This window comes from Cinclus cinclus, chromosome 14, assembly GCF_963662255.1.
Source record: "Cinclus cinclus chromosome 14, bCinCin1.1, whole genome shotgun sequence".
NCBI lineage: Eukaryota > Metazoa > Chordata > Aves > Passeriformes > Cinclidae > Cinclus > Cinclus cinclus.
In genome coordinates, this window is record NC_085059.1 from 11867079 (window position 1) to 11892801 (window position 25723).

At 48.9% G+C, this 25723-nt stretch overlaps 1 protein-coding gene across 1 annotated transcript in view; it reads left to right on the forward strand.

The window, feature by feature from the left end:
• Positions 1 to 2636: 2636 nt before the first annotated feature.
• JADE2 (jade family PHD finger 2) overlaps positions 2637 to 25723 on the forward strand; it is a 69374-nt gene continuing 46287 nt past the window's right edge. Inside the window, 6 exon segments of the mRNA XM_062501951.1 lie at positions 2637 to 2652; positions 2655 to 2713; positions 2716 to 2817; positions 6509 to 6566; positions 8951 to 9036; positions 20200 to 20357. Coding sequence (XP_062357935.1) covers positions 2637 to 2652; positions 2655 to 2713; positions 2716 to 2817; positions 6509 to 6566; positions 8951 to 9036; positions 20200 to 20357 — 479 coding nt within the window.

Genomic DNA, 25723 nt, shown 5'->3' on the forward strand with positions numbered 1-25723 from the left:
CGCCTCCTCCCGCCTGTCACCCCAGAGACCGGCGCAACTCCGGGCGGACACTCCTAGCCAAGGTAAAGGCTCGGCGGGGTGGCGGCGGGAGCGGGCTGGGTTTGCAGCGGATGGTTATTTTGCAGCTCCCCCTGCTTTCGCTGTATTTATGTCTTTTTTTTTTTTTTTTAATTTATTTTTTTTTTCTCTGCCTCCCCCGGCTGCCGGGCGGGGGATGTGCAGCATTCCCGGGGCGGATGGCGCACGGCGGTCACTCTCCTTTGGAAGTGCGGGAGGGAGGCGGCGGGGACGTAAACAAGAACTTTTCAAGGCTGGGTTCACCCCTTTATTCTCCGAATTAATGACTGCGGCAGCGGCCCCGCGCCCTGCCCGCCGAGAGAGGAGGGGACGCCCGGGCTCCCCGCGGTGCTCCGGCGGGCAGGAGGGGCTCGGCGGCGGCAGCGCGGTCGGGAGCGGCGGGGCCGCGGGCGCGGAGCGCTGCGCGGGGCCGGGATGGCGGTTCCCGGGGGCGTGGCGGCTGCCGGCTCCCGCCTGCCCTCCCCTTCCTCCCCCCTTCCCTTCCCTTCCCTCCCCACCGCGGGGCTTTCCCCGCCGTCTTTCCCCGCAGCACCGCGCCGCTGGGTCCTGGGGCTGCCGGGCCCGGAGGCTCCGCCGTTCCCCCCACGGCATCGCCCGCCCTTGGAAACATCCCGCGTCCCGCCGCGCCGTTGTTCCCCCGGGCCGGGCCGCCCACCCCCCCTTCTCTTCCCGGCCACCTGCCCCCTCCCCGGGCTCCCTCCTGCATCCTTCGGGGGGAGCAGGCGGCGCCCGCGCCGTCCCCGCCGCGCTCCTGCCCCTTCCCCACCTGCCGAGCCGCTTCCCAGTGAGAATGCTGGGCTGGGAGCGCCCCCCCGGGCTGCCCCGTGGCCGGGGTGGGAGCAGCGATGTGGAAGTCGGGAAGCGCTGCGAAGGCGGGAGGCTGCTGAATTGTCGACCTCGATCGCAATTAGGGGGGAAAAAAATGATCTCTCTCAATACCTTTTGAGCGGGAAGAGAAGGATGGTATGGCATTCACAGGGGAAATTCTCAGTGCCGTCTCAGCCCCCACAGTGAAAATTGTTTTGAAGGGCTTGAGCCAGGATCCTCCGACCGCTTGGACATTTCTAAGAGGAGATTTTGCTTGGGGGGAAAAAAATAATCTGCTCTCAGCCTTCTCCCCAGGGGTAAGGAACCCCAGCTTTTAGGAATGGTGTTTGACCTTTAAGCATTTATTGGCTACTGGGGTTAAAATAAGCTTGAGATAGGAGTAAAAATAGCTTGTAGAAAGGTTAAATCGAAGGTTAAATTTGTTTTTCTTAAGAAAATTGAGCTGATGTTCAAAATTGTAGGCTTAGAGCAAAAGATGGAGGGTAAACGTTGAGGGGTCTGTAGGCAAGGAGATGCAATTCCTTTAAAGTACTGATGGCTGCTGATACTGTTTGACAACCAAGTTCTGAAAGTTGGTGGGTGGGTGGTCCTTCAGATCAGGTCTGGTCTTTACCTTTCCGTGGGTTTTCATCTTTCACAAAAGATTGGAGTGTCTGTAGCTCCTGTTGATTTTCCTCTGAGTTTTTTATACTCAAGAGACCTGCAGGATGGGGCAGCTGGCTATGGGCGTGGAGCTGTGCCCGGTGTCCCTTCTCATGCCCTGTGCCCCTACCTGCACCTTCCCTCACGAAGGTAGGGGTGCCCCCAGTGCCCCCAGTAAACCTTTCTGTTTACCTGTGCTCTGTCTGGGCTTGTTAAAGCAAAAAAAAATAGGTAATAGAAGGTAACGAGTCAAAAGAGCGAAGTAAAGTTATAAATGGGAGTAGTAAAGATAAAAGATCCCCTTGTAGATGAGGAGAAAGGCAAAGCACAGGAAGTAAACGAAGGCTTGTTTTGTTTTAAATTGAAATGAGATTAAATTTTACCCTGGGGAGCCAAGACAGCAGAGTTGGTATGGAGGAGAGGAGGGATGGCTTGCTCCTCACCAGGATACCTGAACTTTTGCTGGAAAGCTGGGGCTGGCAGCAGCCTGTAGGGGAGGCGAGGGACAGACGAGCCCTGGCAGGCAGGGGCAGGCTCCTGCTGCCCAGAAAATGGTTGTTCTAGGTACCAGGATCCCGCTCTTTAGCATTTACGCTTTGCAGGCTACCGGGGAGGTTAGGAATAGCTTCCTCCCAGATACAGGGGCTGAGCACCGCTATTTGCTGCAGGTCTTGCTGGCCCTGCTGCTCTGCATCCTTTGGTCCAAAAGTTAGTTCTTCTGTTACTATGAAAATGGGGCTGTGCCAACTTGGGGGATGCTGCTGCTCCCTCGGAGCCTCCTGTAGCAGCACTTGGCTCCAGATTTTGTTCATGGGAAAAGGCAATGGGACAAGGACAACCCTCCCACGGTGTACAGACTGGGATGTTCCAGCCCTCCACCCTTTTTGTTAGACTTTCTAACAACTGGCTGGTGTTCCTAGACAGAGGAAAAACACATTTAAGGCAGAGGAGAAGCGCTGAGGGGATGCGTGAGGAGCAGCCCCATGTCTCGGTGTCATCCGGCGGGCACAAGCGCTGGGATGGATGCGGGACGGGGACCCCCGCGCGGGGTCGGTGGCCGGAGCCGTGTGCGTGCCGCTGGGGGCACTATGTTCTGTTTGTGTTCCTTTTCTGGGCTGGAAGAACAAACAGGGAAGTGGTTTTTCTGCAGTCTCATTGCAGCTCACAAACAGAGCGCATCATTCAGCCGGTGCTGCTCACAGCGTCAGAGGTGACGGCACGGGGACCGAGCGCGGCGCATCCCTCAACCCGCGGAGAGGCTGGGAAGAGGTGATGACCAAATACTTATCTTTTTAAAAATATATTTTTAATATTTTTTCCCCTGAAACTTATGCAGATTTCTGTGCCTGTTCCCTGTGGAAGTGTGGAGAACAGGCATGTATGAATTTCTCTATTTGCTTGCCACAATTCAGAATGGTTCGTTCTTGGAAACTGTGGAAACAGCCTCTGCGCAGGGTGCTAGGATGCCACAAAAAAAATCTCCAAATCTCACATGGACTTGATGATTTAATATGCAAAAGAGTTTGCAGGGAGCTGGGAAACATCGAGGGGTTCCCCAGAGCACAAGGCTGGTGAAGGGGTCTGCAGAGAAAGATTTCTGTACTAGCTGAAGGCTGGATGAGGCATTTCGGTTTAGTGTGAATGGGAGTGGGTGCCTGTCCATGGCAGTGTGCCCAGCTGAGCTCAGGATCTGGGCACAGGCGTCTCTGTGTGCCAGGAGTAGTTGCGTTCACCTCTCCCAGGTTGCATGGGCTGAGCAAAACTGCATTCCCAAGAGCTCCTCTCCAATATTTCCCTGCTGTGAGCCAGGACCAGACAGCCTTAGGCCATCATCTCCATTTTAACACAAATCATGGTGCTAATTTGTCCAAGGACATAGTGATTTACATTTGTTTAGGCTGATGAAGGGCCATCATCTTCCTTAGTTTAGCATTTATCTGCATTTCTCAGCTTGAACAAAGGCAATGCTAAATATGTGTTGGTTTGCAAGCAGTTCAGCTTTTGGTTTCCAGGCATTAGCCGGGGCTGTGCCTGTGGATTTAAGTTGCAGACACTTCAGGGGGATGTTCATTTGTTTATAAAAAGAAAGCCACATCTGTTTCTGTTTGAATTTTTTAAGCAAGCCTGCATAGAAACCTTTCACTTGGTTTCTGGCTCTGTAAAAACTAGATTTTCGGCCAAGTTTGACCTAACAGTGACCTTTTCAAAGTATTACAAATTTTTTTTGTATTTGTTTGGGACTTTATTAAAGATGCCATGTGGGGATTGGGTCAGTTAAAGGTGAAATTAATTTATAATGTAAACAAAATATTAATTTTGGAGCAGAGACCATATTTTGTGGTGACTTAAGTTGCTCAGTAGTTCACCAGCTGAATTGCTCCTGAAAGCTTTTGGGAGCCGAAGCTCCAGCCCTGGGAGGGTTGTTGGGCAGTAGATCCTGTCTGCCCTCCCCCCACCGCGGGTGTCAAAAGGGGGCTCAGCCACCATCACACTTTATAACTCTGGGATGCAGATGGGAAAATGGCCCAATTAGGCCCTTCTACAGTAAATTCCTCTCTTAAGTGCCAGCGGTTTACTACTGTTTGGCTGCTCAAGATGAGTCCCTTAGAAAACAGCGTCTTCTTAGCACAGCCTGGAATGTAACCATTTTCTGGAATGGCCTGGTTTTGGCCAAAACTTCTGCTCCCTTCAGGCACGCAGTACCTTGTGTGCCATCCCCTGCCCAGCCTTTCCGTGCTGCTGTGCAGAAGATGTCCGTACTTTCCTCAAGACAGAAATTCATTCAAAAAATTAATGCAGTTTGGTTTGGAGGATGCTGTCTTGGATCCTGCCAAACAATGGCAAAATGATTTACTGAAGTACAGACACTGTCTTTACCTGCAATGTGAACCACTTCTGTTTGTGAATATCAATTAATCTTGTGATGTAGAGAGTGTGTTAATTCCGTAGGCAGCTGTAGTACAGAAGCAGGATGCAGGGATCAAGTTCAGTTAGAGGGATGATCAGTGCATCTCATATATGTCAGCCAAAACCAGTGCCAGCCTCCTGCTACCTGTGCTGAGCATTGACTGCAAACCTTTTTCCCTGCCTTGGAAGGAGAGTGATGTCAATGATGCTGTCTTGCTGTAAAAACCAAGATGGGAAACCTGGGAAATCTCACTGGCTGTCAGCAGCATTCCTTTGCTTCAGCTCAGGTGGTTTTTCCCTTCTCTTGGCTTTGGCTTAATTAATCTCTATGATTAGGAACTCCAGAATCAACAAAAGCCTTGCTCTGTCTTTGTGCACCAAGTGTTTGCCACTTCAGACCAGTAGGAACCAATTTAAAAGGTTGAGGTAGGATTTTCACTAAAAGTAAGTAAGCAAGCTACGGTTAGAGCTGTCTTCAATTTTATTTCCTCCAAGCAAAATCTAATGGTTACTTGGAACAAGGCTGATTTAATAACATCTGTTTCCCCTTGAATCACTGGGGGAAAGGTATTGATATTGCCATATTCTTAGGGAGTGTTTCAAGTCACATTTTGACAGGGTGATGCCAACACTGGTAGTTAAATAGTTTAGGATATTTTGTTAAACAGTTTAGGATATTTTGTAGTATTTTCCCTTATAATGCTGTGATAGCTCATATATTGTAAAACACAGCTATTACAAGGTTTTTATATGCTTTTATGGAACATTTCCTGATGTTTGGAGGGAAATGTCATGCTCTAGCTTGCTATCCCAGGCTGTGTGCTGCCTGTACCTGCTGCAACCAAAGCACCCAAACCCAGTGTTTCATTATCATTCCCACTTAACCATTTGTGGAAGCAATAGTGGGTATGACCTATGAACACATTCGCATTCTTCAGAAATATCTCAGAAAGTACTAGGAAGATTTCCATGAGGTTGTTTTCTGTGGATGTATTTTGGCTTTCTGCCTGTTGTATCGTTGTTTGGTCCACAGGTAGCCCTTTCTATCCAGAGCTGCCCAAACCCTGTACTGGGGGCCATGTTGATCAGCCACCTTGGTAAAATTTGGATCTTCTAAAGTTAAAATACCTTTCTTCTCTCTCTCTCTTTTTTTTTTTTTTTTTTTTTTCCCCTGAAGCAGTTACTTTGAGTTCTGACTACTTGGTTCCCAAGGGGTGAGTTCAGGAGAACCTGCTGATTTCAAGCACTCCTGTGGCTTGTTCAAAGTTTCAAAGCAAATCAGCTGAGCTTGAAACGGGTCTCCTCATCAGCACAGTGGTACCCACTGCTGTGATTTTAGCTCTGAGAGGATGGTGAAGTCACAGCAGCTGTGCAGAAGCCACTTGCTCACCCGTGGGAGCTCTGGTGCCAGCAGTGCTGCCGAGGGCAGCTCCTGGCAGGGCAGTGCACAGTGATGGGAAATGCTTCAGGTTGGCCGATGTGACAGATACTCCCGAAGTCTTAAAAGAAGTAGGTATCTGAATGGGAAGATGAGTCAGAGGGTAAAACCCCAGGCATGTGGTACACAGGGGTTCTCTTCAGCTCCTGTATGCTCTTACTTCCCCCTGCAGACATACCAAGAGTGTGCAGTTTCCATTCTGTCTTCACACTTCTTAACTTTGCAGCTCGCACAGGTGGTTCACAGGACATCTGGTAGGACATCCTCTGGTCCCTGTTGGAGCTTCCTCCCTTGGCAGTGCACTTGCAGAGGAAGAGATATTTGCATGCAAATCTTGCATAGACAAATTTTCATGCAAAGCTGTGTAATCCACATGCGCCCACTGTAACTACTGGAAGTAGGAAATCTGATAGAAAAACAAAATTGTTTTTTTTTTTAATCCAAGAGAATTGTTTTCTTGCAGTTTTTTTCAGCCTCTGGGTAGTTGTCTGTCCTGAGGGTAAAGACTGGCTGGTGCTGGGGTAGGAGGGTGTGCAGATATTCACATAGCAGTGCTTTGGTGCTGAGATGAGTTTCCTGGGCACAAAGTGTAATGTTCAATTTCTTTTGTTACAGATGGAAGAAAAACGACGCAAGTACTCCATCAGCAGTGATAACTCAGACACCACTGACAGTAAGACCTTTAATTCAGAGCTTTGAAATTATTCACCTCCAGCAGTTAAAATGCTTGAATAATTACTTTGCAAAGAGTGGAGGAAACTGCATTTGCTGGGAAGTCTCTGCACAATAAATAGTGTGCAGGACTGGGCTTATCAGAAATGCAGCAACAAGCCGATATCAATTTATTTGAACACTAGGCTTTGGCTCCTCTTAACTGATGAGAGTGTCTCCCTCGTGTCAGGAGTCTGGGTGAGGAGAGCTGCTGATTGCAGATCTGCTAATGAAGCAGCAAACACCCTTGAGCTGTGAACTGCTGCCTGAGACTAGTTTGCTCTTGATTTGGGTTGTACCAGGGGAAAAAGAAGTTTTTACTGGAGTCAGAGTAAAACTGGAGCTGCATTGTTCCCTTTTTGCAAACTGAAGAGTGATGTGGGAAAGGGGTAAGGTTCAAGCCATCAAAACTTGCAAGCGCACGCTTGCTTTTCAGCATCTACCTCACTTCATCCTCATTCAGGAAGGCACAGACGCATGTGTTCAACAATAAGCATGTGCAAATATGCTGAATTTTGGCTATAAATAGAGCACTCTCCTCTCCCACTTATCCCAGGGTTTCACCCACTGCAGACATACCACAGTGCTTTCAAGGCACCAGCTTAATCCCTTGTCTGGACTCTGGAGTTTCTTACTAGTTGCTCTTGGTTTCCTAAAAATGTGACAGTAATTTCATCTGGGCTGTGCTGGCAATTTGCTCTCCACACTTTACAGGATCTGGCTGCTGGATATCCGAGAACAAAAGGGACTTTACTAAAGACATGAAACTACTGGGCCTTTTCCTAACAGGATGATGGAGATATTACGGGGGGTTATGGAAAGGCTGATCTTGCTGAGTTTGGCTGCTGTTCCCACAGCTTTAGCCAAAAAAATTGTCAGTGTGAGTGGAGTTTGCACCACAACTGCCAAGAGGAACCTGCTGTTCAGCTGCCAGTGGGGACCCCCATTCTGCTGGAGCCCTGGGGGCTGAGCTGTGCCTACAGAAAGTGTTTCAGGCTCTGTCAACGCCTCTTGCTTCTCCTAAAATGAAACATCTCTATCTCAGAAGGGGGTTTGTTTTGGAAGCCATGCTCCAAACTTTCATTTCCTAATCCCCAGACACTCAAAAGCTTATGGAGTTGAGCTGTGCTCGCTGGCTTCGCTGCCTTTCGGAGATAAGGCATCTTTAATCATGATATTAAATAACATGGCCTTATCTTTATGGGGCTTGGATATTTATGCTGCAGGTGATACCTAAGCTGTTGACAAATGCTCTCCTGCTGGATAGTTGTAAACAGAGTGGTGACCTTCTTCATGCCTCCACCAGGAAAGGGTAGTTGTGTTATCCAGGCCTGTATAGCTGTAACATCATATTGTAGCTTGAGAAGAGGGGGCTAGGTGGAAATCAATGGCTGATGTCTCCATGAAAGCTGTGGAGCAGCTTGCTGAGTAAAGCAGTGTGTCCATGGGGCTGCAGCATAGGGATTTCTGCCCTGGGCTTTGTCTGCACAGTCCTGTTATGCTCCGAAATGTTATGAAGAGTTTCATTTATATGGAACCTTCTTTAATAACATCCGGCGTGACACTTCAAAAAACAAGCTGCCTTTTGGGAACAGGGGATGCCCCCATATTTGGTCTTAATTTTGTGAAGTACAAGAAAGTGCACTTCAAGTAAAGAACACGGGTTGAGCTGGTACCTCTTTCCCTGCCAGGAATAATAGGCATCTGAAGTTTACATGGGCTTAGCTGCCTGAGCTGGGGGAAGAACAGATGTTTCCCACTGCAGTGGTACCTCAGCCTGATCCCTGAGCCAGCTCAGCTCCTGGCCAGAGCCCTTCCCCAGGTCTGCATGTACATGGCTCCATGGTGTTCCGATGTTGCTTATGTGCACAGTGTTGTTTCCTCCTATTTAGGCCTCCTAGGATAAAATCAATGTTAAATAGGCCTATTGGTAGTTATTTTGTTGCAGCCTCACTGAAACATTTTTATATACTGGAGTATGGAGGGATCCTCCTATAGGCAAGACTGAACTGTCATCATTATTAGACAGAAATTCCAATAATCAGTTTGTTACTTATTATCAACAAATACAGTCCTACATTTAAGTGATAATGACACAAATGGGTTGGAAATAAAGATCAGTAATGTAGTGGTTCCAGCACATTTCAGGCTTTAGCTACCATTCCCTTTTGGGGGTTACAGCAGTGGTGATGATACTGCACCAAAAAAAATGCTTTGTCGAGGTATAAATGTATCTTAGTGCTGACCCAAAGTGTTGGTTGAGGCTGGAGCAGTGAGGCTGGTGACAAAGGTAAGGAAAAGCTTTGACTCTTTCTCAGGTAACCTGTCTCTGTTGCCTTGTTGTAGGTCACACCACATCCACCTCCAGATGCTCCAAAATTCCTAATACCAAATCCCCCTGGTCACGGCAGAAGGAGAAGAAGCCCTCTGAGGTACGTGGACTTTTAGGCTTTTCCCAAAGCAGAGTTTTCCCATGGGACTGTACTTGCCCAGATGTGGCACCCATGTGCCCATGGTTGTCTGAGGGCAGTGGGTGCCAGGACAAGGTGTACCTGAGAAGCCAGAGCCCGTGTTGCAGAGCCACAACTCCCAACAGCAGTGTCAGCTCTGTCTCTATGGGGATACACGATGAGTATCTCTGGTGAAGGGTGGGGGTCCTTGTGCCCAGAACCACTGGGGTCCTTGTGCCCACCCCATCCCTATTGAGGCAAGTAAAGAGAAGTTAAGTTTGATGGGATTATTGGGAGGTCCTATGTTATTGGGGTGTCTGCATACCAAGATTGCCTGGTTTCTGTGCCCTCCTTGGTGCCCTTTTATTAATGGCATAGGTCATAACATTGATGGCAGGGGAGGGTGATGTGGAGACTCCTCCCCATGAACGAGTGGGAGGCATGGAGAGCTGTGAAATGAGAGAGTGCAGCTGAGTTGCAGATTGTGTTGTGTTGGTTTCCCCCTGTCACGAGGCTCAAGGACTTTAAGCTGAGGCTGTCAGTGTCTGACCTTGCTGCAGGGTTTCCCCTTGCTGGTATGGGCAGTGCTGCCCATTCTGGGGACACTGCTCAGGTTCACCTGCTGGCTCTGTAGTGCAGGGTCCTGGCCTTGGGTGGGAGGAGTTCTTTGTCCCTGGGACTGTGCTGGAAGGGGGGGGGTGCTGTGTCCTGTTTTCCTTTTGTGCCTCGGATACATTTCCACTAGCCATGGAAACTATACCAGGCATGAGCTGCTGTTGTAGCAACCGCAGTGTTTGGCAGTGGTCATCTTCATTGCAGCAGCAGCGTGAGCAAAGCCAGAGGGACATTGTTCTCACATTGCCTTCCCTCTGGACTGGGGTCTGGAGTCAAACAGTGCTAAGTTTAGAAGCAGATGAAGCTGGCATGGCTCATATGAACTCCCCACGTCCTCCCTGTTTCCCCTCTCCTGATGCTGTGGCCTGATGAGCACAAACCTCTATAACATCCTCGTTTTGCATCAAGCTGAGTAGAGATTTTGAGGTTTTCCTGTGGTCACTGCCTGAATTACAGCTGTGCTTAGTTCTTACTGCTCTTACAGGTTTACATTGATATATCTGTGTTGGCAAAGGACACAGACTGAAAAAGTTGAAGTTATTTGTGTGTTGGGTAAAGAGAGGGACTGGAAAGCTGTTACTACCAGCTGAGTTAGTTGGAAATACTCCACAGAGCAAGAATCCAGGGTGTAGATGTCATGACTGCTAACAAGGCTGTTGGAAAACTGAGTATTAGCACTGATAATGTTGGGTTTTGGTTACAGATGTCTCAGTGTGGGTGCAGAGGAGATTTGTGTGCTGAATCCTCCTTTGGAAAATGAAGCATTTTGGGCATCTCCTCCTCCTGTAGCACCGCTACCCCTCTCTGAAATAACTACCCATCCCTGTGCCTGATGTGTCCATAAAGGCCTTGGGTGAGCCCTTTAGATGCTGTCAGGACTCCCTGCCACAGAGATGCTTCATGTTAGGTGTGAGAGGATGTGACTTGTGCCATGACAATGTCATAGGTACCACCCTGCGGCTGCCCAGTAAAATTCTTCTCATATAAAGACACATTTTTGTCTTTATTACGAGTTTAATCAGCTATCTATGATTTTACCTGGCTGTTACTGAATGTATGTCCAAGATTCCAAGTGAAAATGCTTCTGAACTTGATGAAGAGTGGTAAGACCTGCATCCAAGTTGCTGCTTTACAACAGCTGGAGTGAAAATTAGATCTTAGTCCATGGCACCTGGGAGACATCAGATTCCTGCAGAGGGCTCATCTCTCTGCTTAATTGCTCTACTATCCCCTGAGGAGTTTTCTCAGTGAAATGTAGCTGTGGAGCAAATAAAGTGGAGCAAAAGCTGAACGGTGCCCAGCTTAGCAACAGTTGGGACAGAAAGGGAACCTCTGTGGGTTATCTGAACTGAAACTCCAGGGGAATTTGGGGAGACGATGTGATTACTCAAGCTGGAGTTTGGCCAGGATGCTCAAGCTGACAAACCATCTTTTACAAAAGCATGGTGGGCACACAAGCAGATGGAGCAGTCTAGATCTCAGCTGTGCTCCCCTCGCTGTGAATTGACTGTGTGCTTGCTGGTGTCTAGGTCTGCTGGAAATCAGCACCAGCTGAAACTCAGGGGTCAGGAGATTGTCAGAGGTTGGATATAGTGTCACCCCAGGACCTGCAGCAGTAAAGGGAGATGGTTTGGATGTCACTCCAGTATGATTTTCCTCTCCAGCAGCATCTTCTAAATTTTCCATGAGTGACCCAACCTCTCTTCCTCTGAGCATCCATCAATTTGTCTGGTCCATGTGTGGGATCTGCTGTCATCTCTGAAACACTATGGGGTTTGGCACATCCTTGCAGGAGCACAGGGGGATTTCAGGCATAGACTGAGACAGGCATCATGTCCTATTGGAGCAAGTACTGAGAAATGTAAAACACAAACTACACCACTATCAAACTACTTCACATGAAATAGTGAATCACCTTTTATTTTTTCCATCCTGCTGAGGATGGAAACCACAGGAGAATAATAGGGAGAGCAGGATTAATGTATTAGCAGATGCTGAACCCTGGGTCATTTTGGGTCTGGACATATCTTTTCTAACAGTAACTCAAACTCCAGGTTTACACATGGCTTGTAGCTTTATCAAGAGCTGCAGTGGGTATAGGCATATCCTGAGGGATGGCCATACTGGAGGATGGGCTGGGGAAACGGGGTTCATGGGTGTGTTGACCCACCAACCTGTCCTGCCCTTCTCCAATGCTGTCCCCATGGGACAGCAGCTCCCAGAGAAACTTGCATTCCTCCTGACAACCCTGGCAGGAGATTAAAAAAAATAAAAAATCGAAAGCATTAGTGTTATGTAGTTATTAGTCTGGTCAGGGGGTGATGTTTATTATGAAAGACTCTGTGAGAAGGGATTAACTCCACACATTAAAAACTATCCGATATAAGGCATCTGGAAAAACAAGCTTCTTAAGGTGGAAAAGTACTGAGCTGTTTGTAAACATCTGCGAAGGGGCCATTGCCAGGGAGGGTGATCATATTTATCTGTGCCTGTCACGGGCTCTGCCCGGACTCTTTCCTGACTGTCCCGGGCACTAGGCCTCTGTCTTGGCTCTCTCCCTCACAGAGGTGACACTTGTCCTGCCCTGCCCCTTGCCTGGGCAGCAGTGCCTTTGGGGCTCAGGTCTGATGCTGATGGTGCCCTGGGCACGGCTCTGCTGCACTGCTTTGCCTGAAGGCAGAGGATGAATGTAGGCAGCTGCCAACAGCTTCTTGCATCTGCAGTGACAGCAGTACCAATCTGGTGATTTTAATTAATCTCATTAGTGCTCATTTGTCTCTTAACTTGTCTGCAAATGGAGCATGGTAGCTGGTACCCATCTCCCTGGGTCCCTGTATGGAGCTGCTGGTCATGCTCTCCACCCTGCGAGCTGGAAGGAGGGAATGCTCACTCAGGTTATCCCTGCCATGGATCTGAATCTGCAGCAAGGAGTAAGACATGCCTGAAGGACAGATTTCTGCTTCTGTTAGTGGCACATTAGTACAATCCTGCCCCTGGCTGTAGAGCTGCTGGGGATGTGAGCACGAGCCTCGCTGGTTTGACTGCAGTCATCAAGCCTCTCTCCTGTTCCTGACAGGGAACAGTTGTCAGTGTCTAAGGAGAGAATCTTAAGAACAAGGCAAGTGTGTAATGATAGTTGCTGGTTTTATCTGCCAGCTCCCAGCCATCAGTGGCCTGGGGACTCCCTCGGATGCTGCCTCTGAGTCACTGCCTTAGCTGTTCTGTTAGTCATTACCTGCAGAGCTATTTCAGATCCACAGTGCTCACCTGCACTGCTGGAATATATGTTGGAGAGGCAAGAGCCTGTGTTTTTTTTGTGCAGCACACCTGCTTGCCAGCCCTCCAGCTGTCCTTTCTCAGCTGAGGAGCCCTGTGCAGTCTCAGCTGTGGTGTGCAGGTGCTGCTCATCCCACTGGACATCCTTATTGCCCTTCTCCCTCACTCCAGACCTTTGGGAGGAAAGGGGACTGCAGATGCAGGCAGGGCTTAGGATGTAGGGGAAACCACAAATTCATACAATTTACATTATTTTCTGCTTGCCTTGTTTAGATATTACTTCCGTGTTTTGAAAGGCGCCCCTTTATATCTCTTTACAAGGATTTAACTCTTTTCCTTTCTAAAAAATAATTCTTACTGCATTGGATCATGTTTTTTTTCCTCCTGCATTAGGCATGTAATGATCCAGTGCAATGTGAATTTAGTTCCTCTACCTCTACTCTTCTATGCTTGGAGAAGAGCTTTAATGGATGTGACCAGGCAAGACTGGACATGCTTTTATGGGGCTGGATGGAGAGAAAATCCCTCTCTGTTGAAAGGTTTGACTACAGTTTGGCTTTGTCAGTTTTCCCTTGCCAGCATGAGGGTAACAGATTAAAATCATTGTCTTCTGAATGCTCAGAAGGGCTGGACAAAAATGCTTCTTGTTCCTATTTTGAGTTCTGTTGTTCATTGAGTCTTTAACATCCAGTATTTCAAGAGGAAATAAGACTAGATGAAGAGATAGGAGGCTGGCTCCCCAAATGAACATGGGAGTTCAGCATTTCTTCCCCCACAAGCAGATAATATCTGGTTGCAGGCACGCTCCTGGCATCACCACATTTCAAAACCTTGCTACTGAGTATCAACACTCCTCTCATTTTGGAAAGGGCTGGAAAAATGTGACAGAATAGCAGGGATGTAGGACTGGGAGGTCCAGAGGGGGAGTAGGGTGGGGCAGCCAGGGCTGCACCTACAGAGCTACCATCTCAAACTGATATCAAGACAATCAAAACCTATTTTCAGGGGTCCCATTGTTCCTGTTGTTTTCTCTTCCTCTAAAAATCCTTGTGACTCATGAGCTACAACAAACAATTTTATGCTTGAGAGAATGAAGGGCTAACAGAGCTGGCTGGAAGTGAGGAGAGAGTCCTGTGAATGAGGCAGCTGAAGACTTCCTTGGTCCCAGTGTGGATGGAGGAAGGTAGTTATGGCTGAAGGTATGCAGAAGTCAGCTGCCAGGACTGCAGTCAGGGAGGGAAAAAAAGAGCGTTGAGCCAAATAGTGAAGAAAACCCCTTATCTCAATGTCAGGAAGCAGTCCCACACCCTGCCTGCAGTGACCTGCTGCTGGCCCTGCTTGGGAGCAATGCTCGGAGCACCAACTGCCCCTGCTTGCTGTGGAGGGGTCATCACTGTGAGATCCTATGTGGTGCTGTGGGTGTGAAGGTCATCACTGTGAAGTACCATGTGGCTGCTGTGGGTGTGAGGGCATCAGGGAGGATTAAAGGTCTGTTGGGTGATGGAGGGAGTGAATTCAAAGGTGAGATCTCGGATGCAGGCTGTGAGGATCCCTTCTCACCTCTCCTGCCCACCCTCACCCTGGTGAGCGCTGTGTTTTCTGCACGCACTTCATTTTGGGCCTCTCTTCTCTTACATTTTGTATTATTGCTTTGCAGCATGGAGTGTTTTGGAAAGAGTTCTTTTCGCTAAAACTTCTTAGGGACAGAGATGTAACTATGTATTTAAAAAATGGCATCCCGTCCTGGGACTTGAAGGAGGAGGGGCTGAGCTTATTCCTCTGCCATAAGAGCAAGGTCTGAAAGCTCTAAAGTCAGCTGGGTGCAGATGCAGGGGAAAATGCGTAACAGAATTCCCACCGGCTCAGGAAGCCTGGTATGCAGAGACCCAGCCTGCTGGAGCTCATCTGTGTTGGGCTGAGCTGCCTGGTCCCTCTGCAGCTGTTTTCTCCTGGGCTGCTTTGCAGCAGGCCACCGGAGCCAGGTACCCGTGCCGGGGGATGCCGAGGCTGTGCCGCCTCGCCCGGCGCAGTCGGCTGCACCGGATCCGGCACAGCAGTCCCTGGGCTGGCCGCTGCTTTAAAAGCTAATTGAACCCAGTGCTGGACGAGTGTTTCTGTTCGTTTCGGTTTAACGCCAAAAACAGATCCGGCTCTTTGGCTCTCGCCCAGGAGCTGGTTTTGTACCAGTGGAAGTCATTAACCATGGGATCCAAGTTTGGTGTTCTCAGGTGGGTTATTTGGGGCAAAGGGGATATTTGGCAGGCTCAGAGCTACAGTACAGTCACTGGAAAAGCCAAGTCCTTGGCAGAGCACATGAAGTGGGAACTGAATGGCAAGGAGATTGCTGTTCAGTTCATTAAAAAGCATTTGTGAGTGAATCACAGAGCCTAGAAATTGATGTGAGAATTGTATGGAAAGGTGGTGGAGAGGCTCTCAGAGGGGCTGGATGGTGATGGGGCAGAGGTGGAGAAGGAGAATGCTGGAAAGCAGCACAGCCTGGGAGTCCTTAGCTAACAGAGGGATGGGGAGCAGCATTGCTGATGCCTCATGGCATGTCAGTTGTCCTTCCTGTTGCGGCAAGGCGCTGTTTGCCTTGGCATCTCCCAGGGGTATGTGTTTTTATCTGAGGTTGTCCAGCTATTGGACAAATTGATGCTGGTCTGTGGAGAGCTCCCAGAGATACCATGCAGCTGTCACAGGGCACAGGGAGAGGCTGTAGGGCTTTGTCCAGTGGGAGAAGGAGCAGATCCTCGCCAAGGTGGAGCAGCTGATGTACAAGGTGCCAGGGGCTCAAGGAGGAGCCAAATCAACCCCTGCCTTGCAGATTTCTGCCATACCCACAGGAGCATCGTTCCAATGCCAGGCTGAATCCAAGTGACACATTGGGATATGAACATCAGAGGATGTTAAATTTAATTAGCTCATGGTTTGATTGTTTTTTCTTTTTTTTTCCTGAGAGGTAAAACCAATACAGCTTTTGCTTCAAAATAGAAATTATTTAATAATCATAGACATAGAAATAATAGGAATAATAAAAATAATAGAAATAATAATAAAAATAATAGAAATCTGTTCAAAATTACGGAAATTACAAAAATACTGATGTACTGTTGAGGAGCACCATGGCTATGGTGTCCCAGTGAGTTCTCATGTTGCTGGACTGCCAGGACTGGCTCTACTGGTGAGTCAGTCCAACACCACAAACTGGTGGGCTGCAAGGATGGGGTGGGTAGTCCAGGCTTGCCTGGCCTGTGAAATACAAGGGAGAATAAGGTTTTTCCACGTTCCTTTCTTTGCCTGGAGTCTGAGGCTGCACAGCTACACTGACTTGGTGTGTATTCCATGTCCATTTCTTTTGGAAATATGAAGGAAGAAGTATCTTGGGACTTCGAAATTTCACGTTGTTTTTTCCTGTCTCTAAAGCTGGCGGTAACAAAGGGAGAAACTGGCCTTGGGCACTGTTATGATGCATCTCTGAGAATCACTAAACCTCCATGAGGTTCCTGAGCAAGCAGAGGTAATAAAGGAACACCTTGGTTTGGTCTTTCCCATTGCTGGCAGATCGATAGACAATAACTCAGGTCCCATTCAGGGCTGAAAGTGAAGGACAGAGCCTGGCCTGGGCTGTGGTGGTGTCGGGGGGGTGGGTGCAGGGCAGCAGACAATCTGTCAGCTCCCACGGCCGGGGGAGAAACAGTAAACACTCCTATTGAGGGAAAATTGCTTGTTTTCTGGTACCAAACTTTCTCTTCATTGCCAGGTCCTCGGTTCATCAGTGCCCAATTTATCCTTTATTTAGTTTTCATAAATAATTCAGAAGAGTTTGAGTAGAATAATTGAGTCTTTTCCCAACCCTAATCCCAGACAATTCAAAACAAAAAGACATTTAGATTACAATTTGAGCGTATTAGCTATTGGGAGGTTTCCAGACAACTGATCTGCTTTCCTTTACAATTTCTGTGCTGTTCTATCATTTCTAAAGTGTTCTGCTTTGATAGTTAATAATTTGAGCATATCCAGTTCTTCATGAAAAGAGAGAGGTGTCACTGTGATAAAGTGTGGGCATGCATGCTGCTGTCGGATGGGTGAGCTCATCTGTTTTCCAAGAAGGACTAAATAAATGGAGTTGTGAGATTGCAAATCTAGCCTGTGATGTGCCTTATATTCAGGGAAATAGATACAATTACGCTTATTTGGCTTAAAATTAAAACTAAGCTTCTATGCTGGTGTGAGCTGAAAATCCAGAAGGGATGAATTTAGGGAAGACTTAATGCAGGGAAACACGAGCCTGGGATCTGCACCATGCAGAGGGGAGAAATTATACTGGGAAGTGGTCCTGTTGCTGTGCAGGCTTTTCCATCTCCCTCTTCATCAGTAGGAGGGGGGCAATGGGCCAGGATTTTGACACTGTTCCATGGGTGCCCAACCCTGGTGTTACCCCAAAGAGACAGGACTTATCACCTCACTGCTGTCACCTGGTGCTGACCTAGCAAAAGAAAATGAGGATCCTTTCTTGAGCTAAGGCTCTGGGAAGGCCACAGTCGCTGTGGGTACTGGGGAGGCCTCAAGGCAGGGTAATGCTATGGCTGGACCCTCCCAAGGGCTGGTTGTCCTGGAAAGGGCAGCCCCATGTTCTCCACTGCTCTAGAGCTGGCTGCTGGGTGTATGCACTGAGGTGGAAGTAGGAGCATGCTGCCATCCTGCCCTGCACTGCCAGCACTGCCCTGAGCAGCTTCCTGGCAGAATTGAGTGTATTTGCCTGCGTGAAGGAAGGATGCAATGAACCTGCACCCCACAGCATCAAAGGAGGTGTCCTCAGGAGGCAACTGAGCGGGCATCAAGGGAGGAGGGTACTCACATGTCAGCAGGATCCAGTCCAGGTTGTTCAGAAAACTTGTGGGTGCCCTGCACCTTTGAAAACCATTCCTGCTTGTTTTGCCCACAAATCCCAAGGGCATGTGTCTTCAAAGCCATCTTTTCTGTAACAGTATTGTGCTGTTGCCAGGGGAAGGTTAGATTGAACATTAGGAAAAAGTTTTTCACTGAAGGGGTGGTTAAGCACTGCCACTAGCTGCCCAGGACAGTGGTGGAATCATCATCCCTGAAGGGACTTAAAAAGACGTGTGGCTGTGGCTCCTGGGAACATGGTTCAGTGCTGAGCTTGGCAGTTCTGGGTTGATTGCTGGGCTTGATGATCCTGTGGGGGTTTTCCAGCTTTAAGGATTCTGTGGTTCAATGATTGTATGGTGCTGGTGGCCAGAACAGGGAGGTGGCATTGTTCCCCGTGGTGGCCTCAGCCCTGTGTGGTTCAGGCAGAGAGGAGGGTCGCATCCACCCAAGCTGAGAGCCTTGAGGTGTGAGGGATTACTGAGGTTCATGTTGTCCTCATTGGAGATGGGCACTGAAACTGGGTTAAGGAGATGATGTTGACCCAGGCTGTGACCTGTCAGCTCAGGGTTGTCAAGAACGGGGTGTATTTCTACCCTTTGTATTAGAAAACACACTACAATGGGATTCCTGTGCTTGTTTGGTACACAGACCCACACTGCTGGAGGGACTGTGATATCTCACATATCCTTTCTCATGTTTAAATAATGCCCGTCTTAATATTTTTTTTTGATTTCCCACACTTGCAGTGTGTTAAAAGGTTACTGTGGTGTTTGTAACCATGTGTTTGTAGCACGGGGAGACTTAAGGGATCCTGATCTTTCTCAAACTGAGCTGACTGTAATGTATAGGCTGTTAACTATGTTTGTTGAAGGGTATGCCAAGACTGTCTAACCAACTCAAACCAGGTTTATGTAGACATAGCCAAAAATGTCTCCAAACAGCTGCATCAGGAGGAAAGTACCAGTAAAATTCAGATGTCCCAACATAGCAAAGGTTGTTTATATATTGTATTTAACTCTAATTGGGTTAGCAGCTGAGACTCTGAGGATTAAACAAACTGACCTAAATACTGGTCTCAGTGGTCTTAGTTAATGTCTAGTTTCCTGCATTTCAGTTAATTTGGGTTCCCAAACACTCTCCAAAGTATGTTATCTTTGTATCAAAAAATGTAAAAATATATTGTGATTTTGACAAAGCAATTCTCATTTGGAGAACAGACTGTGAAGAGATTAAATAATATCTGAAGAAAACACCTGATCTGAGATATGTGGAAGAAATGCAGATGTAGCAGGGATGGAGCAAAATGGTGTCCAGGCAGGATTGCTGGTATTGGCAGTTATTATTCTGGCTAATAGCAGATGGTAGAGAGGAGAAATCATCCATTTTTATTTACAATTTATTTTTATGCTGCAAGAGGCAGGATTGCTCAAGTCATTGCTGTCAGGCAACCCTCTGGAAGGAAAACCTTACTTACTGTGAGAGATATTTTTAGAATGAGTTTTTCATCCTTGTATATTGGGAGAAGATGCTGCAGGGCCAGGAGTGAGATGGAGAATGAGCCCATTCACTGACTGAAGGGCTGGAGGATTTTCCTACAGGAGGGGACCAGTGTTGATCTCCCTAGGGGTTTATTGAGTCAGGAAAAATATGTTTGTGGATGTGTAAGCAGCACCTGGATTGCATTTCAGCTGGATAATTTCTGTCTTCAGCTTTTGTCTGTCCCTGTTCAGGGCACTGAGGTGAAGTGATAGAGACATAAAGGTGCCTGGGGCAGTGAGGTGATCTGAAGGGGACCTAAAGGGGCTCAGGATGGTGAGGTGATGTGAGGAGGATATGGAGGTGCTTGGGACAAAGTGGCTCCCTCTTTCCCACATCTTCATTCATATGTCAAGAATGTAATTTTCTTGTGGCCTGTGAAGGACAAATGTGGAGAAGCCCAGTTGCTGTAGATCCCTTGGCATTTGGAATAGATTTGTGTTTCTGTGCTGAAACCCTCAATCCCCTAAGATAAAGCAGCCTGTTTCTTCAGTTTAAAACTAATTTTTGGTCTCTGTCTTGTCCAAGCTTGCACCCTGTGGCTGGATTTCCTGACTGTTCTGTGTGGGGTACCTTGAAGGTGGTGCAGCTGCAGGGCTTGGACTCTTGGCACTGCCCGGCTGGAGGGGAGTCCCTGCCTGTTGCCATGTTCTCCTGCCCAAAACTTCAGGGGCTTAATTGGGCACCCTGAAGGCACTCCATTGGTGATGTAGGCACCCCCTAGTGCTGTCCCTTGCAGGCAGTTTTCCAGGGACACACTCCCTGGGCACGTGTGCCCCCAGGCTCTGCTAGACCTCTGCACTCAGGATGGGTTTTCTCCTGGTGCAGGTTTTCCGGACGGATCTGATAACAGCCATGAAGATCCCTGACTCCTTCCAGCTGAGTCCTGACGAGTACTACGTTCTGGCTGATCCTTGGAGGCAGGAGTGGGAGAAGGGTGTCCAGGTGCCAGCAAGTGCTGAGGCCATCCCTGAACCTGTGGTCAGGTAAGTGAGCAGGGTCTCCTCCATATGGTTCTGTCCATGGGGCCTCCTCTACCTGGTCCTCTCGTGTGGGGTTCCCTCTGCCTTGGTGGAGTGCACGCCATCTCGGAGAGCACATAAAGGTGATGCTCAGCATCCTGTGCTTGCACAGGGATGCACAGGGACCTCCCACCGCATCCTGAAAACTCCCTCTCGTGTGTGTGGCTTTTTTTGGGCAGTGGCCAGCTGGGACAGCTCCTTGTTTGCTGTTGGTCAGGGAATTTTCAAAAAGATCTCATAAAATCGAAGGAATGATAAAAAAATAACAGCAGAAAACAGCGCATAATGCCAGCCTCTGCCTGGCTGCTTGATGCTTCTCTGTCTAGGAGCACGTGGTTGTACCGCTCGTATTTCACAGTAGGTGGGAGCAGGACTTGGCCCTTAAACTAAAAACTTCCCTCTTTACCATGTTTGTGCCGACTGAAGACGTGCTGGGTGTGCTGAGATTCAGGACTTGGGTAAAGGAGCCTAGCAAACAGAGAAGTACCTCCCAGACCTTGTAGAGACGACATCTGTCAGTGGAGATCGGAGGCTCATTAGCTATTTTAGAATAGGAACTGAGTTTTAAAATAGATGCTTAAACAGCTGCTCAGGGCAGTGGCCAAAGCTGTGAGGGAAGGGTTGGTGCTGCCAGTGGGGGAAATGGAAAAGGCTGGGAAGGAACCGCAGAACTTGAAGGGCTGGATCTGAAAACTTGCAGGATCAGACCCAAAGCTCCCTACCGGGTTTACAGGAGCTTTGCATCTCTTGCGTGTTCCCTTTGTGACGTGTGACACTGTGTGTGCATCCTGCAGAAACACTTGTAAAGCATCATGCCAGGGTGATGCTGGGGCTGCTCATGGAAGCAGGATGGCTGCAGGGGTATGTGTTTTGCCAAGGGATTTGAGCATGGAGCAGAGGCTGGTGGAGGCTCCGCTTGTCCCACAGCAACAGCAGCTGCTGCTGCAGCTGCCGACCCTGCTTCTGAAATAAACTTTTGTTTACGCTCCCCTTCCTCCTCCAGGGAAAACAGAGAAAGAAATGAAACTTTAATGAGTCTGAACACATCAAAAGGGAAGTTGTAAAGGGGGTTGTTAAGTTGATTTAATCCTTGGGGAAAAAAAAGAAAATACAACCAAAAAAAAAAGAGAAGGGACAAAAAAAAAGAGTGCGTGTGAAATACCTTTTTTTAGTTGTCTTTGATAGTTAACCACAGTCTGGCCTCACCAGTGCTTTGCTTCCCAACTGAGGGGTTGTGCTGGGGCTATTTCCAGTCAAAAAGTGATAGCTTGGCTCTGCCTGGGCTGGCAGTGCCCATGTAGAGCTGAGAGTGCTGCTTCCCAGCAGTGGCATTTGGCATCCCAGACTTCATAGCCAGGGGCTTCTAGGGTGCAGGACAGGCTGTAAATGTGCCTCTCTGCTTGTCTCCAAGCCCTTTGATTTGGGAGTCCTGCAGCAGCTCTGCTGCATGTTTTCATACATGTCTTCCTAGAGCAACACCTGGAACAGGTCATTCCTTCCCAGGTCCCCATCCCACTCTGTCCTGCTCCAGCACCCCCATCACCACAATGATATGGGTGGTGTCCCCCCTTTGGTTTTTGGAGGGAACATCCTGGTGCTGCCCACTCACCTTGAGCATGAAGTTTCACTTCCAGTGTCAGGTTATCCTCTGAAGAGTTTCCTGATTCTTGGGATTATTTTGCTTGTTTGATTATTCTCAAAACTGGCACTTTTCCATAATCCTTGATGAATTGCCTCCTGAAATAGTTCCAGCTCTTTCTTCAGTACCTCAACATTGTTTTGAGTTCAAGCCTTGCTCTACAAAGAGTTTGTTTTATTTTTAAAGCATCAGATTTTAGAAACAACTTCTTCCCTGTGAGGGTGGTGAGGTGCTGGCACAGGTTGCCCAGAGAAGCTGTGGCTGCCTCTCTGGAAGAGTGGCCAGGCTAGACAAGGCTTTGAGCAACCTGGGATAGCGGAAGGTGTCCCTACCCATGGCAGGGATTGGAGCTAGATGTCCCCTTTAAGGGCCTTTGCAACACAAGCCAGACTGTAATTCTGAAATCTCACCCATTCTCTATGACCTCTCAGAGATACTCATTGGTGACTCCATCACTCCCAGCTAATCCCAGGTGGATTTCTGCAGCCCCTCTAGGTTGTTCATCCCAGGCTGCTCCTGGGCTGCTTGGAGACTGTGCTACTTGCCCACAGCTTCAGCTTCTGCTTCTTTCTTCTTGTCTTGCTCTGTCTTGCACTGTGTCTCAATTGCCTGAACCATCTCTCTCTGAGCTGCTGCTTTTGCCCCCCACCCTGTGGCTGCTGCCCCATGGGGCTCTAGCAGAGGTGGAATACATCCTACCGCTGGGATGCAGTATTACTGTTTAATTGCTTTAATTCACCCCAGTCTCCATCCCAGGAGAAGGCATCTTCCTGGTCCTGCCTGAGCTGCTGCTTTTGTCCCCCACCCTGTGGCTGCTGCCCCATGGCCTCAGCATTGCTTTCCTCCTTTGCTTCCAAACTTTCCTTTTTCCTTACTCAAAAAATTTCATGTAAATCGACCATCCTCTCCGTGTTGGGTATGGATAATCCAAATTCCTTTAATCTACTGAAAAAAGTCCCAGCATTGATGTTTTTTGTAGACTGGAAGTGTGGAGTCCAGCAGCTGATGCTCTCCTCACTGTCAGCCCTCTTTCCCCCATCTCAGAGGTGTAACAGAGCATCCTGGGGATGGATTCCTCTGCTAATCTGGTCCTGATGTTGTCACTTCTGACAGCCACTTCCATGTGAAATTCCTAGTGGGAGGTGGGGGGGGCTGGAGAGAAGATATTAGAGCCCTGGGAGCTGGCGAGCAGACAAGCACTGCCTGCAGAATAATAGCCAGCCCATCGTGGTGATGCTCAGGAGGTGGTTCCTGGGCTGAGCCATCAGCAGCCAGTGGATTGTGCCACGGAGTCTGCGGGAGCCACTTCCCCTGCTGCTCTTTTCATCTCGCGCCTGGCTGCTTGAAAACCGGCTCTCCCTGCCCGCACCCTGCCTCTAAGGTTTTGTGTCTCTAAAGATGAAAATTAGATTTTTAAAACATTTTGTCTTACTGGAGCTGTAAAATATCAAAAGCTGGGGGTGAGGCAGAAGGCAAGAGCTGTATTTTAAGGAATGCTTTCCCCAGAAAGCAGCTGTCTCAAAATGCCTCCACTGAGAGCCACCTTAAACTCGAGGGTCCTTTGTAGGTTAGCACAAATTGTAGTGCAGTTGTGAGGAAAGCAGGGAGGGAAGAGGTGCAGCATATCTTGGCTTATTGTCCCAGGAGGATGCTGCTGGCAGCCACCTGATGCCAGGGGCATCAGAGGCAGCACAGGAGATCAGCTGTTTCCTCTCCACGATCACTTCTGGCTCATGGCTATTCAAAAGGGTTTTATTTTGTATGGTGATACCCCTGAGAATTGCCCGGAGCTTGAAGGGCTCCTGTGTGGCAATAAAAACCACTTCCAGTCTGATGGGAGCTATCAAAGGACTGAGTAGTCAAGGCAGCTTTCCTTTCCAACAGGCAGGCTGGCATCCCCTGCCCATGTGTCTCCTGGTCATCCACCTGTGATGTGAGTGGTGGTGACACAGCATCCCAGGGGTACCGTGTATTCCACCTCTTTTAGAGCCCATAGTGGAAAGATCTCCACTGGCTTTGTTGAATCAGAGCTGAGCCTTACAGCCCCTGTGTGAGCTCTGCAGTTACTTTACAGTTCTGTAAACAGAGGCACAGAGATTTCCAGCATGAGGAGAGCCAAATCCAAGGTCCCAGTTTGGTGTGGGGTGCAGTTGTTTGTTGGATGCCAAGTTGGCTCATCTCAGTACAGCTTCAGGATTAAACAAGATAAAGTAAAGGTAAGAGTTATCAGCAGTTTGGGAGCATCAGGGCTTTGGGTACCTCTCCTGTTATAAATGACAAGATGTTTCAGATGAGCTTTGTATTCCCTAAGTCACATCATAATAAACCCCAAAGGACATGGACTTTGCTGGTTGATGTGGGTGCTCATAGGAGGCTGTGAAGCCGTTTTTGAGCAGTGGATGTGCCAGGACCTGACCTGGACTTGTCCCTTCCTACTGGTGGTGATGCTGGCAGCGTGTTGAGCTTGCACAGCACAGCATCATTTTGTAAAGCAGCAGCACCTACATGGGATTTTATGCAGCTGTGCAGGTTTTATTTCCTCCTTTATTTAATGATTTAATGTTCTTGGCATGTGGATCCTTCCCCAGGCTGACAGGGATCCAAGCAGGATCTCAAGGTGGCTCTTGGATCTCACATTAAGCCACATTAGTATGTGCTGTAGATTCTGTTTCCTGTGAATTTGCACACAGCAGGAGGACAAGCAGGAAGGCTGCTTCTTGCTGGCAGGCTTCCCAGATATTCTTGGCATTGCAAATCTATACTTGCATCATCGCTGTGGCCCTGTTTTAACAGAAAACAGAAAGTGCTGTGGTAACAGGAAGGCACAACCTCGGCAGTACCAGCTCAGCAATGGCGGGGGCACCAGCGCAGAAGCCCCCTGCCATGCTGGTACAGTGGCTGTGTCCCTGTCCTGGCCTCCTCCCTCTTCCCTTCCCTAATGGCCACACGCACAGGTCAAGCAGCTTCCTGCTGTGCTCCTGGGAACGCATCCAGCCGGTGCAGGGCTGGCTGGATCGTGACGGTGTGGCGCTGTCCAGTCAATGTTCATCCCCTCCGAGCTGTTTTATTCTTTACTGGGCTCCCATAAGAGTTGCCCCCACGTCTCCAGGAATTCCAGCAGCTCTTTACAAGGGCATGTAGTTGCTGGCAGCTCGTGGTTTTATGATACCAGTGTCATTGGAAGAGAAGGCACACAGAGCTGCTGTCTGTGGGCAGCAGTGCTGGAGATGAGTGTACTGGGGCGGGGAGAGGAATGAACTGTTACACCAGTAGTGGGTGTAGGACTGGGACACATCCCTGCCCCCATCTTGCAGTGAAAAGACACTTCAGCTCCTCCTCACGGGGCTGGGTGCTGCATCCCAGATCACCCAGTGCCGTGAGGGAGCGGTTCCAGCAAAGGGAGAAAATCCCTCCAGGAGCGGACTCCGCTGCAGAGTGGACCATGGTAGCCTGAGGAAAGGCGGCCAGGCTGGCCTGGCAGCAGGGTGGCACGATGCAGATGTCCCAGCTATGCCTGGACGTCACCTGTCCCTGTCACTCGGGAGAGCTGGCCGGCAGCCAGGCTGTATCCTTGTGGCTCCCGGCGTGGGGATGGCTGCTTGAGGCTGAGTTCTCACCATGTACTCGATGAACCAGCACATTTTGTTCTCGGGTGGCGAGATCGGACTTCCTTTCCTCGGTTCGGCGACGC